Source organism: Coturnix japonica, unplaced genomic scaffold (assembly GCF_054131305.1).
Source record: "Coturnix japonica strain WE unplaced genomic scaffold, WE-NBRP24 Scf109, whole genome shotgun sequence".
NCBI lineage: Eukaryota > Metazoa > Chordata > Aves > Galliformes > Phasianidae > Coturnix > Coturnix japonica.
Genome location: NW_028189012.1, coordinates 205,412 through 223,798, shown reverse-complemented (window position 1 = coordinate 223,798; position 18,387 = coordinate 205,412). Strand labels below are relative to the sequence as shown.

General features: G+C 52.2%; 1 protein-coding gene across 6 annotated transcripts; it reads left to right on the top strand.

Annotated features, from left to right (window-relative positions):
* The first annotated feature begins 49 nt into the window (after positions 1–49).
* Positions 50–15,194, top strand: EEF1G (eukaryotic translation elongation factor 1 gamma). Of its 6 annotated transcripts, none has more exons than XM_085535166.1 (10): positions 50–85; positions 1,431–1,589; positions 3,594–3,657; positions 5,505–5,647; positions 7,364–7,507; positions 9,064–9,193; positions 10,145–10,361; positions 12,401–12,573; positions 13,164–13,288; positions 14,626–15,194. In XM_085535166.1, the coding sequence occupies exons 1-10, from the start codon at positions 71–73 to the stop codon at positions 14,782–14,784; spliced, it is 1,329 nt and encodes a 442-aa protein (XP_085391292.1). In that variant the 5' UTR covers positions 50–70; the 3' UTR covers positions 14,785–15,194. The 6 variants fall into 6 exon arrangements, with proteins under 6 accessions (XP_085391292.1, XP_085391295.1, XP_085391293.1 ...); XM_085535169.1 differs by having other exon boundaries at positions 14,458–14,693; XM_085535167.1 differs by lacking the exon at positions 14,626–15,194 and adding an exon at positions 14,301–14,496.
* Positions 15,195–18,387: the final 3,193 nt, after the last annotated feature.

Below are 18,387 nucleotides of genomic sequence, written 5' to 3'. Positions count from 1 at the left end.
CACTTTACGGCTCGGAATCGCTTTCCGGCCGCTCCACCCCCCCCTCTCTCTCTCTACTGCGCCCTTCAAGATGGCGGTGTCCGGGGTGAGTGCTGCGGCCCGGCTCCATCCGCCGCCATCCGCCGCCATTAACGGGCCGGGAGGGACCCGGATGGAGCGGGGAGGAGCGGGGGGGGCTCCCGGTGGGACCGGGATACGGAGGGACGGGGGGGGGAGCGGGGGGGGCGGGGATGGAGGATGGAGGGAGCGGGGGGGGGTGGGATGGGGGTAGGCCGCGGCCTAAACGGGGGGGGCACTGAGCCCTATAGCTGGGTCTCATTGGGGTCCTGCCCTATAGATGCCTCCTATTGATGTATGTCCTGCCCCGTAGCTGTGTCTTATTGATGTCCTGCCCCATAGCTGCCCCATAGCTGGGTCTGATTGGGGTCCTGCCCCATAGATGCCCCATAGCTGGGTTTGATTGGGGTCCTGCCCCATAGCTGCCCCATAGCATTGATGGCCTGCCCCATAGCTGCCCCCTATTGATGTTCTGCCCAATAGCTGGGTCTGATTGATGTCCTACCCCATTGCTGCCCCATAAGCTGGGTCTTATTGGAGTCCTGCCCCATAGCTGCTCCATAGCTGGGTCTGATTGATGGCCTGCCCCATATCAGCCCCATATCTTCCCCATATCTCCCCATATCTGCCCCATATCTCCCCAGATCAGACCCATATCCCCCCATGTCCACCCCATATCCCCCCATATCCCCCATATCTCCCCATATCCCCCCATATCTCCCCATATCTGCCCCATATCTCCCCATATCCCCCTATATCCCCCCATATCAGCCCCATATCTCCCCATATCTGCCCCATATCCACCCCATATCCCCCCATACCCCCCTATATCTCCCCATAGACCCCATAGGACTCCATATCTCCCCATAGGACACCCCCAGACCCCCATATCCTCCTCATATTCCCCCCATAGGCCCTGTATCCCCCCCCCCATATCTCCTATATCTGCCCCATATCCCCCCATATCTCCCCATAGCCGCCCCATATCTCCCCATATCCCCCTATATCCCTCCATATCAGCCCCATATCCCCCCATATCTCCCCATATCTGCCCCATATCTCCCCATATCCCCCCCATATCCCCCATATCTCCCCATATCCCCCCATATCTCCCCATATCCCCCCATATCTCCCCATATCCCCCCATATCCCCCCATATCCCCCCATATCTCCCCATATCCCCCCCATACCCCCCATATCCCCCTGTATCCCCCTATATCCCCCCCATATAACCCCATATCTCCCCATATCCACCCCATATCCCCCCATGCCCCCCATATCTGCCCCATATCCCCCCATATCTCCCCATGTCCTCCCATATCCCCCCATATAACCCCATATCTCCCCCTATCTCTCCCTATTCTCTCTTCCAGACGCTGTACACGTTCCCTGACCATTGGCGTTCCTATAAGCCCCTCATAGCAGCCCAGTACAGTGGGGCCCAGCTGCGTGTGCTCAGTTCTCCGCCCCAGTTTCGCTTCGGACACAGCAACCGCAGCCAGGACTTCCTGGCCAAGTTCCCTGCGGGAAAGGTGGGGACCTATGGATACGTATGGATGCCATAGGGACACATAGGGGTACATTGAGATACATAGGGATACACTGAGATACATAGGGACACCATTGGGATACATAGGGACACATAGGGATACATTGAGATACATTGGGACACCATTGGGATACATAGGGATACATTGAGATACATAGGGATACACTGAGATACATAGGGATACATTGAGATACATAGAGATACATAGGGATACATTGAGATACATTGGGACACCATTGGGATACATAGGGATACATTGAGATACATAGGGATACACTGAGATACATAGGGATACATTGAGATACATAGAGATACATAGGGATACATTGAGATACATAGGGACACCATTGGGATACATAGGGACACCATTGGGATACATAGGGATACATAGAGATACATAGGGATACATTGAGATACATAGGGATACATAGAGATACATAGGGACACATAGAGATACATAGGGATACATTGAGATACATATGGACACCATTGGGATACATAGGGATACATTGAGATACATAGGGATACATTGAGATACATAGGGATACATTGAGATACATAGGGACACCATTGGGATACATAGGGATACATTGAGATACATAGGGACACCATTGGGATACATAGGGATACACAGAGATACATAGGGACACCTATGGATGCCAGAGACACATAGAGATACATAGGGACACCATTGGGATACATTGAGATACATAGGAATACATTGAGATACATAGGGACACCATTGGGATACATAGGGATACATAGAGATACATTGAGATACATAGGGACACCATTGGGATACATAGGGATACATAGAGATACATAGGGACACCTATGGATGCTATAGGGACACATAGGGATACATACGGACCCCCATATATCCCCTTACCCCTTTATATCCCCATATACGTCTTCTATCTTCCTATACATCCTCATATATACCTTATATTCTCACATATCCTTCTATATATTCTCATATTCCCCTATATACCCCCAATATACTCCCATATATATCCCCTATATATCCCCATATATCTCCCATTTCCCCCGTATTCCCCTATATACTCGCTATATCTCCCCATATATCCCCCATATATATCCCCTATATCCCTATATAATCCCATATCCCTCCATATATCCCTATATATCCCCATACCTCCTATATACTGTCTATATACCCCCTATATATCCCCATATCCCCCCCCGTATATCCCCATATGCCCCCTATATATCCCCATATACCCCCTATATATCCCCATATATCCCCATATACCCCCTACATACCCCCATATATCCCCCATTTCCCCCTATATCCCCATATACCCTCTATATATCCCCATATATCCCCCATATCTCCCCATATACCCCCTATATATCCCCATATATCCCCCATATCTCCCCATATACCCCCTATATATCCCCATATACCCCCTGTATATCCCCATATATCCCCCATATACCCCCTATATATCCCCATATATCCCCTATATATCCCCATATACCCCCTATATATCCCCATATATCCCCCATTTCCCCCTATATCCCCATATACCCCCTATATATCCCCATATATCCCCCATATACCCCATATACCCCCTATATCCCCATATACCCCCTATATATCCCCATATCTCTCCATATACCCCCTATATATCCCCATATATCCCCCATATATCCCCCATTTCCCCCTATATCCCCATATACCCCTTATATATCCCCATATAACCCCCATTTCCTCCTGTATCCCCATGTACCCCCTATATCCCCCATATACCCCCTATATATCCCCATATCTCTCCATATACCCCCTATATATCCCCATATATCCCCCATTTCCCCCTATATCCCCATATACCCCCTATATATCCCCATATATCCCCCTATATATCCCCATATACCCCCTATACCCCCTATATATCCCCATATATCCCCCCATATATCCCCATATACCCCTTATATCCCCATATATCCCCCATTTCCCCCCCAGGTTCCGGCCTTTGAAGGTGACGATGGTTTCTGTGTGTTTGAGAGCAACGCCATCGCGTACTACGGTCAGTGACCCCAAACACATTGCCACCCCATTGGGACCCCATTAGGATCCCATTATTGCCCCATTAGAATCCCATTATTGCCCCATTGGGACCCCATTAGAACCCCATTGTGATCCATTACAGCCCCACTATGGACCCATTGGGATCCCATTGGGACCCCATTATGTTCCCAATAGAATCCCATTATGGCCCCATTGGGACCCCATTAGAACCCGATTGGGACCCCATTAGGATCATATTATTGCCCCATTGGGACCCCATTATGATCCCATTGCAACCCTATTGTGACCACATTATGGCCCCATTGGGACCCCATTATGATCCCATTGCGACCCCATTGGGACCCCATTATGGCCTCATTAGGACCCCATTAGAGCCCCATTGGGACCCCATAGGGACCCCATTAGAACCCCATTGCCACCCCATTATGATCCTATTACGGCCCTATTATGGCCCCATTGGGACCCCATTAGAACCCCATTGCTACCCCATTGGGACCCCATTATGGCCCCATAGAACCCCATTATGGACCCATTGGGACCCCATTAGAACCACATAGGGACCCCATTATGATCCCATTGGGACCCCATTACGGCCGCATTGGGACCCCATTAGAACCCCATTAAAACGTCATTAGAACCCCATTATGGCCCCATTAGAACCCCATTGGGACCCAATTGGGACCCCATTAGAATCCAATTTGGGGCATTTTCTTCCCTTTTAAGCTTCTTTCACTACCTTTTCCCCCATTGTTCCCTATGGGGCCTTTTCCCTCCTCCCTCTATGTTCCCTAAGGGTATGTTTGCTGTCCCCATTAATCACCCCATTGATGATCCTATTAATCACCCCATTAATCACCCTATTAATGACCCCATTAATTAATGAACTAATGGTGTTATTCCCTATGTGACCACTGGGGGGCGCTGTAATTAACGCTGTTATTCCCTATGTAACCACTGGGGGGCGCTATAATTAACGCTGTTGTTCCCTATGTGACCACTGGGGGGCGCTATAATTAACGCTGTTATTCCCTATGTGACCACTGGGGGGCGCTATAATTAACGCTGTTATTCCCTATGTGACCACTGGGGGGCGCTGGAATTAACGCTGTTATTCCCTATGTGACCACGGGGGGCGCTATAATTTAGGGGCGCTATAATTAACGCTGTTATTCCCTATGTAACCACTGGGGGGCGCTATAAGTTAATGCTGTTATTCCCTATGTGACCACTGGGGGGCGCTGTAATTAACGCTGTTATTCCCTATGTGACCACTGGGGGGCGCTGTAATTAACGCTGTTATTCCCTATGTGACCACTGGGGGGGCGCTGTAATTAACGCTGTTATTCCCTATGTGACCACTGGGGGGCGCTATAAGTTAATGCTGTTATTCCCTATGTGACCACTGGGGGGCGCTGTAATTAACGCTGTTATTCCCTATGTGACCACTGGGGGGCGCTGTAATTAACGCTGTTATTCCCTATGTGACCACTGGGGGCGCTGTAATTAACGCTGTTATTCCCTATGTGACCACTGGGGGGCGCTATAATTAACGCTGTTATTCCCTATGTGACCACTGGGGGGCGATGTAATTAACGCTGTTATTCCCTATGTAACCACTGGGGGGCGCTATAATTAACGCTGTTATTCCCTATGTGACCACTGGGGGGCGCTATAATTAACGCTGTTATTCCCTATGTGACCACTGGGGGGCGCTATAATTAACGCTGTTATTCCCTATGTGACCACTGGGGGGCGCTATAATTAACGCTGTTATTCCCTATGTGGCCCCTGGGGGGCGCTATAAGTTAATGCTGTTATTCCCTATGTGGCCGCTGGGGGGCGCAGTGAGCAATGAGGAGCTGCGGGGGTCTTCGCGGGAGGGGGCTGCCCAGGTTCTTCAATGGGTCAACTTTGCTGACAGCGACATCGTGCCCCCGGCCTGTACGTGGGTGTTCCCAACCCTGGGCATCATGCACTACAACAAACAGGTGAGAAAACACTAAAAATGGCTTTAAATGGCCCAAAAATGGGCTTAAATGGACCAAAAATGGTCCTAAATGGCCCAAAAATGGGCTTAAATGGGCTTAAATGTCCTCAAATGGCCCCAAAACCACCTCAAATGGCCCCAAAATGGCCCCAAAGGGACACAAATGGACACAAAATGGCCCCAAAACCATTCAAAGTGGCCCCAAAACCACCTCAAATGGACCCAAAACCACCTCAAATGGACCCAAAACCACCTCAAATGGACCCAAAATAGCCTCAAATGGACCCAAAAGGGACACAAATGGGCCAAAAATGGCCCCCAAATCATTAAATATGGCCCCAAAATGGCCCCAAAATTATCTCAAATGGACCCAAAGGGACACAAATGGGCCCAAAATGGCCCCAAATGGCCCCAAAATCCCCCATATAACCCCATATTCCCTCACATAACTCCATATATCCTCTCATGTTCTTTTTATATAACCCCATGTAACTCCGTATCCGCCCATATAACCCCATGTAACGCCATATATCCACCTATATTCCCATATACCTCCATATGAACCCATATTCCCCCCATATAACCCCATATACCTTCTATATAACCCCATATCCCCCCATATACCCCCATATAACCCCTTATATAACCCCATATCCTTCCATATAACCCCATATATCCCCCATACAACCCCATATCCCCCCATATAACCCCATATCCCCCTCATATAACCCCGTATAACCCCATAATAACCCCATATAACCCCATATCCCCCCATATCCCCCCATATAACCCCATATAACCCCATATAACCCCATATCCCCCCATATAACCCCATATAACCCTATATTCCCCCCCAGGCTACGGAACAGGCCAAGTTGGAGCTGCACCGTGCCCTGGGGGTCCTGGACTCCCACCTGTACCCCCCATATAACCCTATATACCCCCATATAACTCCATATCCCCCCATATAACCCCATATCCCCCCACATACCCCCCCTATAACCCCATATACCCCCATATAACCCTATGTAACTCCCTTATACCCCTATATAACCCCATATACCCCCGCTATAACCCCATATCCCCCCATATAACCCCATATAACCCCATATCCCCCCATATAGCCCCACATCCCCCCATATAACCCCATATTATCCAATATACCCCCATATAACCCTATATACCCCCCAGGCTACAGAGCAGGCCAAGTCAGAGCTGCGCCGTGCCCTGGGGGTCCTGGACTCCCACCTATACCCCCCATATAACCCCATATCCCCCCACATACCCCCCATATAACCCCGTATTCCCAATATAACCCCATATCCCCCCCATATAACCCCATATCCTCCCATATAACCCCATATCCCCCTATATAACCCCATATAACCCCATATAACCCTATATACCCCCATATAACCCCATATCCCCCCATATAACCCCATATAACACTATATCGCCCCCATATATCCCTATGTAACTCCCATATAACCCCATATCCCCCCATATAACCCCATATAACCCCATATCCCCCCATATAACCCCATATACCCCCATATAACCCCATATACCCCCCATATAACCCCATATAACCCCATATAACTCCTGTATAACCCCATATAACCCCATATACCCCCATATCCCCCCACATCCCCCCATATAACCCCATATAACCCCATATAACCCCATATAACCCCATATAACCCCATATACCCCCCAGGCTACAGAGCAGGCCAAGTCGGAGCTGCGCCGTGCCCTGGGGGTCCTGGACTCCCACCTGCAGAGCAGAACCTTCCTGGTGGGGGAGCGCGTCTCATTGGCCGACATCAGCGTGGTCTGCGCCCTGCTCTGGCCCTACAAACAGGTATGGGGGGCACTGAGCCCCATAGAGCCCCATAGAGACCTATAGAGCCATATAGAACATATAGAGCCCCATAGAGTCCTATGGAGCCTCATAGAGCACATAGAGCCCTATAGAGCCTCATAGCCCTCATGTCCCCCCATTTAACCCCATTTACCCCCTACCCCCCTCATTTACCCCCGTTTATTCCCCCAATTCTCCCATTTACCCCCGTATTCCCCCCATTCACCCCCATTTACCCCCCTTTTCCCCCATTCGCCCCCCATTTACCCCCCTATCCCCTCATTCACCCCCCATTTATTCCCCTATCCCCCCATTTATCCTCCATTTACACCCCATTTACCTCTCTGTCCCCCCCTATCCCCCCATTTATCCTCCATTTACCCCCCTATCTTTCCTATTTACCCCCCTGTACCCCCTTATCTCCCCCCATACCCCCCCATTTCCCCCCCATATCCCCCCATTCACCCCCATATCCCCCTATTTACCCCCCTATCCCCCCATTTATCCCCCATTTACCCCCTATCTCCCCTATTTACCCCCATATACCCCCCTATCTCCCCCCTTTCACCCCCATATCCCCCATTCACCCCCATTTACCCCCCTATCCCCCTCATTCACCCCCCATTTACCCCCCATTCACCCCCTATCCCACCATTTACCCCCTATTTACACTCATTTACCCCCCTATACCCCCCTATCTCCCCCCATTTACCCCCTATCCCCCCATTTATCCCCCATTTACCCCCCTATCTCCCCTATTTACCCCCCTATACCCCCTTATCTCCCCCCATTCACCCCTATATCCCCCCATTTCCCCCCCATATCCCCCCATTGACCTTCTATACCCCCCCATCTCCCCTATTTACCCCCCTATATCCCCCGATCTCCCCCCATTTACCCCCTGTCTCCCCTATTCACCCCCTATCCCCCCATTTACCCCCCTATCTCCCCCCATTTACCCCCCTATCTCCCCTATTTACCCCCTATCCCCCCATTTACCCCCCTATCTCCCCCCATTTACCCCCCTATCTCCCCTATTTACCCCCCTATACCCCCTTATCTCCCCCCATATCCCCCCATATCCCCTATTTATCCCCCATCCCCCCCATTTACCCTCCATTCACCCCCTATCTCCCCTATTTACCCCCCTATACCCCCTTATCTCCCCCCTATTCCCCCCTATCTTCCCTATTTACCCCCCTATACCCCCATATCCCCCCATTCACCCCCATATCCCCTTATCCCCCCCCTATCCCCCCATTTATCTTTCATTTACCCCCCCATATCCCCTATTTACCCACCTATACCCCCCTATCTTCCCTATTTACCCCCCTATGCCCCCTTATCTCCCCCCTATCTCCCCCCATTTACCCCCATATCCCCTATTTACCCCCCATCTCCCCCCATTTACCCCCTATACCCCCTTATCTCCCCCCATTTACCCCCCCATCTCCCCTATTTACCCCCCTATACCCCCTTATCTCCCCCCATTGACCCCCATATCCCCCCATTTCCCCCCCATATCCCCCCATTTACCCCCATTTTCCCCATTTCAGGTGCTGGACCCCTCCTTCCGGCAGCCGTTTGGGAACGTGACGCGCTGGTTCCTCACCTGCCTCCACCAGCCGCAGTTCAAGGCCGTGCTGGGGGACGTCGCCCTGTGCCAGAAGATGGCGCACTTCGATGGTCGGGATATGGGGCAATTAAGGGGGATATGGGGGGGATATGGGGCAATTAAGGGGGATATGGGGGGGATATGGGGTTATGGGGGGATATGGGGGGATATGGGGTTATGGGGGGATATGGGGGGGATATGGGGTTATGGGGGGATATGGGGGGGATATGGGGTTATGGGGGGATATGGGGGGGATATGGGGTTATGGGGGGATATGGGGGGGATATGGGGTTATGGGGGGATAATGGGGGATATGGGGGGGAATAATGGGGGATATAAGAGGATATGGGGGAGATATGAGGGGTTTTGGGGGGATATAGGGGGGTATGGGGGAGATATGGGGGATATAGGGAGATATGAGGGGATATGGGGGCTATTGGGGGGGATATGGGGGTGAATAATGGGGGTTTGGAGGGGATATAGGGGGGTATGGGGGAGATATGGGGGGATATGGAGGGATAATGGGGATATGGGGGGGATAGAGAGAGATATGAGGGGGAATAATGGGGGATATAGGGGGGTATGGGGGTCTATAGGGAGATATGAGGAGGATATGGGGGTGAATAATGGGGGATTGGGGGGTCTTGGGGGGGATATAGGGGGGTATGGCGGGGGATATAGGGGAATTAAGGGGGATATGGGGGGGGAATGGTGGGGGTTTGGGGGGGATATAGGGGGTTATGGGGGGATATAGGGAGATATGAGGGGGATATGGGGGGATAATGGGGGTAAGAGGGGGATTGGGGGGGGATATAGAGGGATTAATGGGGGTATGGGGAGGGATAATGGGGTTTGGGGGGGGGCATGGGGGGATATAGGGGGATGTGGGGGGGATATAGGGGAATTAAGGGGGATATGGGGGGCAATAGTGGGGGATTGGGGGGGTAATGGGGGTCTATGGGGCTGCAGTGTGGGTCTGGGGTCCTGAGGCTGATGGTGTCCATCCCCCCCCCAAATAACAGCCAAGAAATTCGCGGAGAATCAACCCAAAAAGGAGACGGGGAAGAAGGAAAAGAAGGAGAAAGAGAAAGAGAAAGAAAAGGAGAAAGATAAGGAAAAAGATAAGGAGAAAGATAAGGGGAAAGATAAGGGAGACCCCGAGGAGGAGCTGGATGAGTGTGAGCAGGCGCTGCGCAACGAGCCGCGGCCCAAGGACCCCTTCAGTCACCTGCCAAAGAGGTGGGTGATATGGGGCGGGATGGGGGATATGGGGTGATATGGGGTGGGATGGGGGGATATGGGGTGATATGGGATAATATGGGATGGAATGGGGGGATATGGGGTGATATGGGGGATATGGGGTGATATGGGGTGGGATGGGGGATATGGGGTGATATGGGGTGGGATGGGGGATATGGGGCGATATGGGATGGAATGGGGGGATATGGGGCGATATGGGGTGGGATGGGGGGATATGGGATGGAATGGGGGGATATGGGGTGGGATGGGGGGATATGGGGTGTTATGGGGTTATATGGGATGGTGTGGGGTGATATGGGGTGATATGGGGTGGGATGGGGGGATATGGGGCGATATGGGATGGTATGGGGTGATATGGGATAGAATGGGGGGATATGGGGTGGTAGGGGGTGATATGGGATGGGATGGGGTGATATGGGATGGGATGGAATGGGGGGATATGGGGTGGTATGGGGTGATATGGGGTTATATGGGGTTATATGGGGTGGGATGGGGGATATGGGGTGGTATGGGGTGATATGGGGTTATATGGGGTGGTATGGGGTGATATGGGGTTATATGGGGTGATATGGGGCGATATGGGGTGATATGGGGGGATATGGGGTGATATGGGATGGGATGGGGGGATATGGGATGGTATGGGGTGATATGGGGTGGGATGGGATGGAATGAGGGGATATAGGGTTATATGGGGTTATATGGGATGGTGTGGGATGATATGGGGTGGGATGGGATGGAATGGGACATTATGGGATGGTATGGGGTGATATGGGGTTATATGGGGTGATATGGGGTTATATGGGATGGTATGGGGTGATATGGGATGGAATGGGGGGATATGGGGTTATATGGGACATTATGGGATGGAATGGGGTGATATGGGACATTATGGGGTGATATGGGGTTATATGGGGCGATATGGGGTTATATGGGGTGATATGGGGTTATATGGGATGGAATGGGGGGATATGGGGTGATATGGGACATTATGGGATGGAATGGGGTGATATGGGACATTATGGGGTGATATGGGGTTATATGGGATGGTATGGGATGATATGGGGTGATATGGGATGGAATGGGGTGATATGGGATGGAATGGGGTGATATGGGGTGATATGGGATGGGACATTATGGGATGGAATGGGGTGATATGGGATGGTATGGGGTGATATGGGATGGAATGGGACATTATGGGGCCCACTGACCCCATAGCCTCAATGCAGACCCCCATAGCCCCCATAGTGTCCCCATAGTGTCAATGCAGACCCCCACTGCCCCCATAGTGCCCCCATAGGCTCATTGTGGAGCCCATAGAGACCCCATAGTGTCAGTGCAGCCCCCCATTGACCCCATAGTGTCAATGCAGACCCCCATTGACCCCATAGTCTCAGTGCAGACCCCCATAGCCCCCATAGTGTCAATGCAGACCCCCACAACCCCCATAGTGTCAATGCAGACCCCCATTGACCCCATAGTGTCAATACAGACCCCCATAGCCCCCATAGTGTCAATGCAGACCCCCATTGACCCCATAGTGTCAATGCAGACCCCCACAACCCCCATAGTGTCAATGCAGACCCCCATTGACCCCATAGTGTCAATACAGACCCCCATAGCCCCCATAGTGTCAATGCAGACCCCCATTGACCCCATAGTGTCAATGCAGACCCCCACAACCCCCATAGTGTCAATGCAGACCCCCATTGACCCCATAGTGTCAATACAGACCCCCATAGCCCCCATAGTGTCAATGCAGACCCCCATTGACCCCATAGTGTCAATACAGACCCCCATAGCCCCCATAGTGTCAATACAGACCCCCATTGACCCCATAGTCTCAGTGCAGACCCCCATTGACCCCATAGCCTCAGTGCAGACCCCCATAGCCCCCATAGTGTCAATGCAGACCACCATAGACCCCATAGGCTGAGTGCAGACCCCCATAGCCCCCATAGTGTCAATACAGCCCCCCATAGCCCCCCATTCCCCCCGACCCCATTGTTTCCCCATTGCAGCCCGTTCATCCTGGACGAGTTCAAGCGCAAGTACAGCAACGAGGACACGCAGTCGGTGGCGCTGCCCCATTTGTGGGAACATTTCGACCCCCAGGGCTGGTCCCTGTGGTTCTGCGAGTACAAATACCCCGAGCAGCTCAGCCAGACCTTCATGAGCTGCAACCTCATCTCGGGTACGTATGGAGCCCTATAGATCCCTATAGATCCATATAGAGCCCTATAGATCCCTATGGAACCCTATAGATCCCTATGGAACCCTATAGAACCCTATAGACCCCATAGACACCCATAGTACAAATACCCCGAGCAGCTCAGCCAGACCTTCATGAGCTGCAACCTCATCTCGGGTATGGATGGAGCCCTATAGATCCCTATAGATCCATAGGGAACCCTATAGATCCCTATAGACCCCTATGGATCCCTATGTACCCCCCTATATCCCCCCATATCCCCCTCTATCTCCCCATATCCCCCCATATCCCCCCATATCCCCCCATATCCCCCTATATCCCCCCATATCCCCCCCATATCCCCCCCATATCCCCCCATATCCCCCTCTATCTCCCCATATCCCCCCATATCACCCCATATCCCCCCTATATCCCCCCATATCCCCCCATATCCCCCTCTATCTCCCCATATCCCCCCATATCACCCCATATCCCCCCTATATCCCCCCATATCCCCCCATATCCCCCTCTATCTCCCCATATCCCCCCATATCACCCCATATCCCCCCTAATATCCCCCCATATCCCCCCAGGGATGTTCCAGCGCCTGGACTCTCTCCGTAAACACGCCTTCGCCAGCGTCCTCCTGTTCGGCACCAACAACGACAGCAGCATCTCTGGGGTCTGGCTGATGCGGGGCCAGGAGCTGGCGTTCCAGGTATGGGAACATGAAATGGACCCAAAATGAACCAAAATCACCCCAAAATGGGCCCATATGAACCCTAAATAGCCTAAATGACTCCAAAATGGACCAAAATCACCCCAAAATGGGCCCAAAATGAACCAAAATCACCCCAAAATGGGCCCATATGAACCCTAAATAGCCTAAATGACTCCAAAATGGACCAAAATCACCCCAAAATGGGCCCAAAATGAACCAAAATCACCCCAAAATGGGCCCAAATGAACCAAAATCACCCCAAAATGGGCCCAAAATGAACCAAAATCACCCCAAAATGGGCCCAAAATGAATCAAAATCACCCCAAAATGGCCCCAAATGAACCCTAAATGGGCCTAAATGACCCCAAAATGGACCAAAATCACCCCAAAATGGGCCGTTGAGCCCTGATTATCCCCCGTAGTGCCACCATACTGCTCCTGTATCCCCCATTAATGATTGTTAATGAATATTAATGAGCTAATTACCATAAATTACCATACTCTTACCCTATTAGCTGTGCCCTGATTGGCAGGTTGACTTTGAATCCTACACCTGGCGCCGATTGGACCCATTATCCCTCATTAATCCCCCCTAGTGACCCCATACCAACCCCATATACCCCATTAATGACTATCAATGACCTAATTAGCATACATTACCATATCGTTCCAGCTGTGCCCTGATTGGCAGGTTGACTATGAGTCCTATGCCTGGCACCGATTGGACCCATTATCCCCCATTAATCCCCCCTAGTGACCCCATATCCCCCATTAATGACCCATTAATGACTCTTAATGACTCTCAATGATCTAATTAGCATACATTACCATATCGTTCCAGCTGTGCCCTGATTGGCAGGTTGATTACGAGTCGTACACCTGGCGCCGGTTGGACCCATTATCCCCCATTCATCCCCCCTAGTGACCCCATATCCCCCATTAATGACCCATTAATGACTCTTAATGACTCTCAATGACCTAATTAGCATACATTACCATATCGTTCCAGCTGTGCCCTGATTGGCAGGTTGACTTTGAATCCTACACCTGGCGCCGATTGGACCCATTGAGCCCCATACCAACCCCATATCCCCCATTAACAACCCATTAATTCCCATTAATGACTCTCAATGATCTAATTAGCATACATTACCATATCGTTCCAGCTGTGCCCTGATTGGCAGGTTGATTACGAGTCCTACACCTGGCGCCGATTGGACCCATTATCCCCCATTAATCCCCCATAGTGCCCCCATACTGCCCCTATATCCCCCATTAATGACTCTTAATGACTCTCAATGACCTAATTAGCATACATTACCATATCGTTCCAGCTGTGCCCTGATTGGCAGGTTGATTACGAGTCCTACACCTGGCGCCGATTGGACCCCTCGAGCCCCGACAGCCGCGTGCTGGTGTCTGAATATTTCTCCTGGGAGGGGAAGTTCCAACACGTGGGGAAACCCTTCAACCAGGGCAAGATCTTCAAGTGAGGGCGGGGCCTCGTCTCCACCAATGGCAGCGCAGCTTCAGCGGGCGGGGCTCCGCCTCCACCAATAGGGAGCTACTCCCAGTGGGGCGGAGCTCTGTCTACACCAATGGCAGGGCTCTGCTCCCAGTGGGCCGGGCTCAGTCTCTACCAATGGGGAGCTGCTCCTAATGGGCGGGGCTCTGTCTACACCAATGGCAGGGCTGCTTTACCTCCACCAATGGGGAGGTGCTCCTAATGGGTGGGGCTCTGCCTCCACCAATGGCAGGGCTGCTTTACCTCCACCAATGGGGAGCTGCTCCTAATGGGTGGGGCTCTGCCTCAGCCAATGGGGGGGCTCCTCTGCTACCAGTGGGGGGGGGTTCAGCCAATGGGAGGCTGTGCTGCCTTGGGGAATAAATGAATGGAAACGGCCAAGATGGAAACGTGAATGGGGGGAATTAATGGGGGTCTATGGGGTATAATGGGGATCTATGGGGTATAATGGGGGTCTATGGGGTATAATGGGGATCTATGGGGTATAATGGGGATCTATGGGGTATAATAGGGGTCTATGGGGGTATAATGGGGGTCTATGGGGTATAATGGGGGTCTATGGGGATATAATGGGGGGCTATGGGGTATAATGGGAGGCTATGGGGGGGTTATAGGGGTATAATGGGGATCTATGGGGTATAATAGGGGTCTATGGGGGTATAATGGGGATCTATGGGGTATAATAGGGGTCTATGGGGGTATAATGGGGGGTTATGGGGCATAATGGGGGGCTATGGGGGGTTATAGGGGTATAATGGGGATCTATGGGGGTATTATGGGGGTCTATGGGGGTATAATGGGGGGCTATGGGGTATAATGGGGGTCTATGGGGTATAATGGGGATCTATGGGGTATAATAGGGGTCTATGGGGGTATAATGGGGGTCCATGGGGTATAATGGGGGGTTATGGGGTATAATGGGGGGCTATGGGGGGTTATAGGGTTATAATGGGGATCTATGGGGTATAATGGGGGTCTATGGGGGTATAATGGGGGTCTATGGGGTATAATGGGGGTCTGTGGGGTATAATGGGGATCTATGGGGTATAATGGGGGTCTATGGGGATATAATGGGGGGCTATGGGGTATAATGGGAGGCTATGGGGGGTTATAGGGGTATAATGGGGATCTATGGGGTATAATAGGGGTCTATGGGGGTAAATGGGGGTCTATGGGGTATAATGGGGGGCTATGGGGGGTTATAGGGGTATAATGGGGGGTTATGGGGTATAATGGGGGGTAATGGGGGTCTATGGGGGGTTATGAGGGTATTATGGGGGGTTATGGGGGCTACGGGGTATAATGGGGAAGTAATGGGGGTATTATGGGGACTATGGGGGTATAATGGAGGGCCATGAGGTATAATGGGGGGTTATGGGGGATAATGGGGGTCCATGGGGGGTTATAGGGGTATTAGGGGGGGCTATGGGGGTAATTTATGGGGGTTATGGGGGTCTATGGGGGGTTATGGGGGTATTATGGGGGGCTATGGGGTATTATGGGGGGGCTATGGGGGTATAATGGGGACTATGAAGGTATGATGGGGGGCTATGGAGGTATAATAGGCTATGGGGGTATTATGGGGGGCTATGGGGTATTATGGGGGGCTATGGGGGGTAATGGGGCACTGGTGACCATAGGGTGGCCATGGGGTGGCAATAGGGTTCCATTGGGATCCATAGGGATCCATTAGGATCCATAGGGTTCCATTGGGATCCATAGGTTTCCATTGGTGGCCATGGGGTGGCAGTGTGCTGCCATTGGCGGTATCCTCAGCGTCCGCCTGTCACTCAACCCCGTAGCCCCGCCCACCATCCCTCATAGCCCCGCCCACCCCGTGACTCACGGCGGCCCCGCCCCCTTGTGACCACGCCCCCTTTCCGTGGCCACGCCCCTTCCCTCCTAGCCACGCCCCCGCCCCTCCTGGCCCCGCCCCCCGCCCCCACCCGTGTCCGTGAGTCACCGCGGGAGGAACTGAGTCACTGGGTGGGGGACACGGAGTAAAGCGCTGTGGGGAGGGTTATAAACCAGTATGGGCACCACTATGGGGCTGTGTGGGGCTGTATGGGGCTGTATGGGGCTGTATTGTACACTATGGGGCTGTATGGGGCTGTATGGGGCTGTATGGGGCTGTATTGTACACTATGGGACTGTATGGGGCTGTATGGGGCTGTATGGGGCTGTATGGGGCTGTATGGGACTGTATGGGATTGTATTGTACACTATGGGACTGTATGGGGCTGTATGGGGCTGTATGGGACTGTATGGGGCTGTATGGGGCTGTATGGGACTGTATGGGGCTGTATGGGACTGTATGGGACTGTATGGGGCTGTATGGGACTGTATGGGGCTGGATGGGGCTGTATTGTACACTATGGGGCTGTATGGGACTGTATGGGACTGTATGGGGCTGTATGGGACTGTATGGGGCTGTATGGGGCTGTATGGGACTGTATGGGACTGTATGGGGCTGTATGGGACTGTATGGGGCTGTATGGGGCTGTATGGGACTGTATGGGGCTGTATGGGGCTGTATGGGACTGTATGGGGCTGTATGGGGCTGTATGGGACTGTATGGGGCTGTATGGGACTGTATGGGGCTGTATGGGACTGTATGGGGCTGTATGGGGCTGTATGGGGCTGTATTGTACACTATGGGGCTGTATGGGGCTGTATGGGGCTGTATGGGGCTGTATTGTACACTATGGGGCTGTATGGGGCTGTATAGGAATGTATGGGGCTGTATGAGACTGGATGGGGCTGTATGGGAATGTATTGTACACTATGGGACTGTATGGGGTTGTATGGGACTGGATGAGCCACTATGGGACTGTATGGGCACCAGTACAGCCAGTATGGGACTGTATGGGATGGTATGGGTCTGTATGGGGTTGTATGGGACTGGATGGGGCTGTATGGGACAATATGGGACTGTATGGGCCAGTATGGACCTGCTGTGGGGCAGCTATAGGGCAGTTATGGGGCGGTTATGGGGCGGTTATAGGGCAGTTATAGAGCAGTTATAGGGCGGTTATAGGGCAGCTATAGGGCAGTTATAGGGCTGTTATAGGGCAGTTATAGGGCTGTTATAGGGCAGTTATAGGGCGGTTATGGGGCAGCTATAGGGCAGTTATGGGGCAGTGCTATGGGGCAGTTATGGGTCACATATGGGGCAGTTATAGGGCAGTTATAGGGCGGTTATGGGGCAGCTATAGGGCAGTTATGGGGTCGTTATAGGGCAGCTATGGGGCAGTTATAGGGCAGTTATAGGGCAGTTATAGGGCAGTTTTGAGGCAGCGCTATGGGGCAGTTATGGGTCACATATGGGGCAGCTATAGGGCAGTTATAGGGCAGTTATGGGGCAGCGCTATGGGGCAGCTATGGGTCACATATGGGGCAGCTATAGGGCAGTTATAGGGCAGTTATGGGGCAGCGCTATGGGGCAGCTATGGGTCACATATGGGGCAGCTATAGGGCAGCTATAGGGCAGTTATGGGGCAGCTCTGTGTCGATTCCTTTGAGCCGTTTCTCCGCCCGCGGCCGCGGCTCCGGAATCCCAAAAATGCCACGT

Excerpts from the sequence above, each read along its gene's own strand:
- EEF1G (XM_085535166.1), top strand. Across the intron at positions 1,590-3,593 it reads CCAAGTTCCCTGCGGGAAAG|GTTCCGGCCTTTGAAGGTGA; the intron begins GTGGGGACCTAT and ends TTTCCCCCCCAG. Across the intron at positions 7,508-9,063 it reads TGCTCTGGCCCTACAAACAG|GTGCTGGACCCCTCCTTCCG; the intron begins GTATGGGGGGCA and ends TCCCCATTTCAG.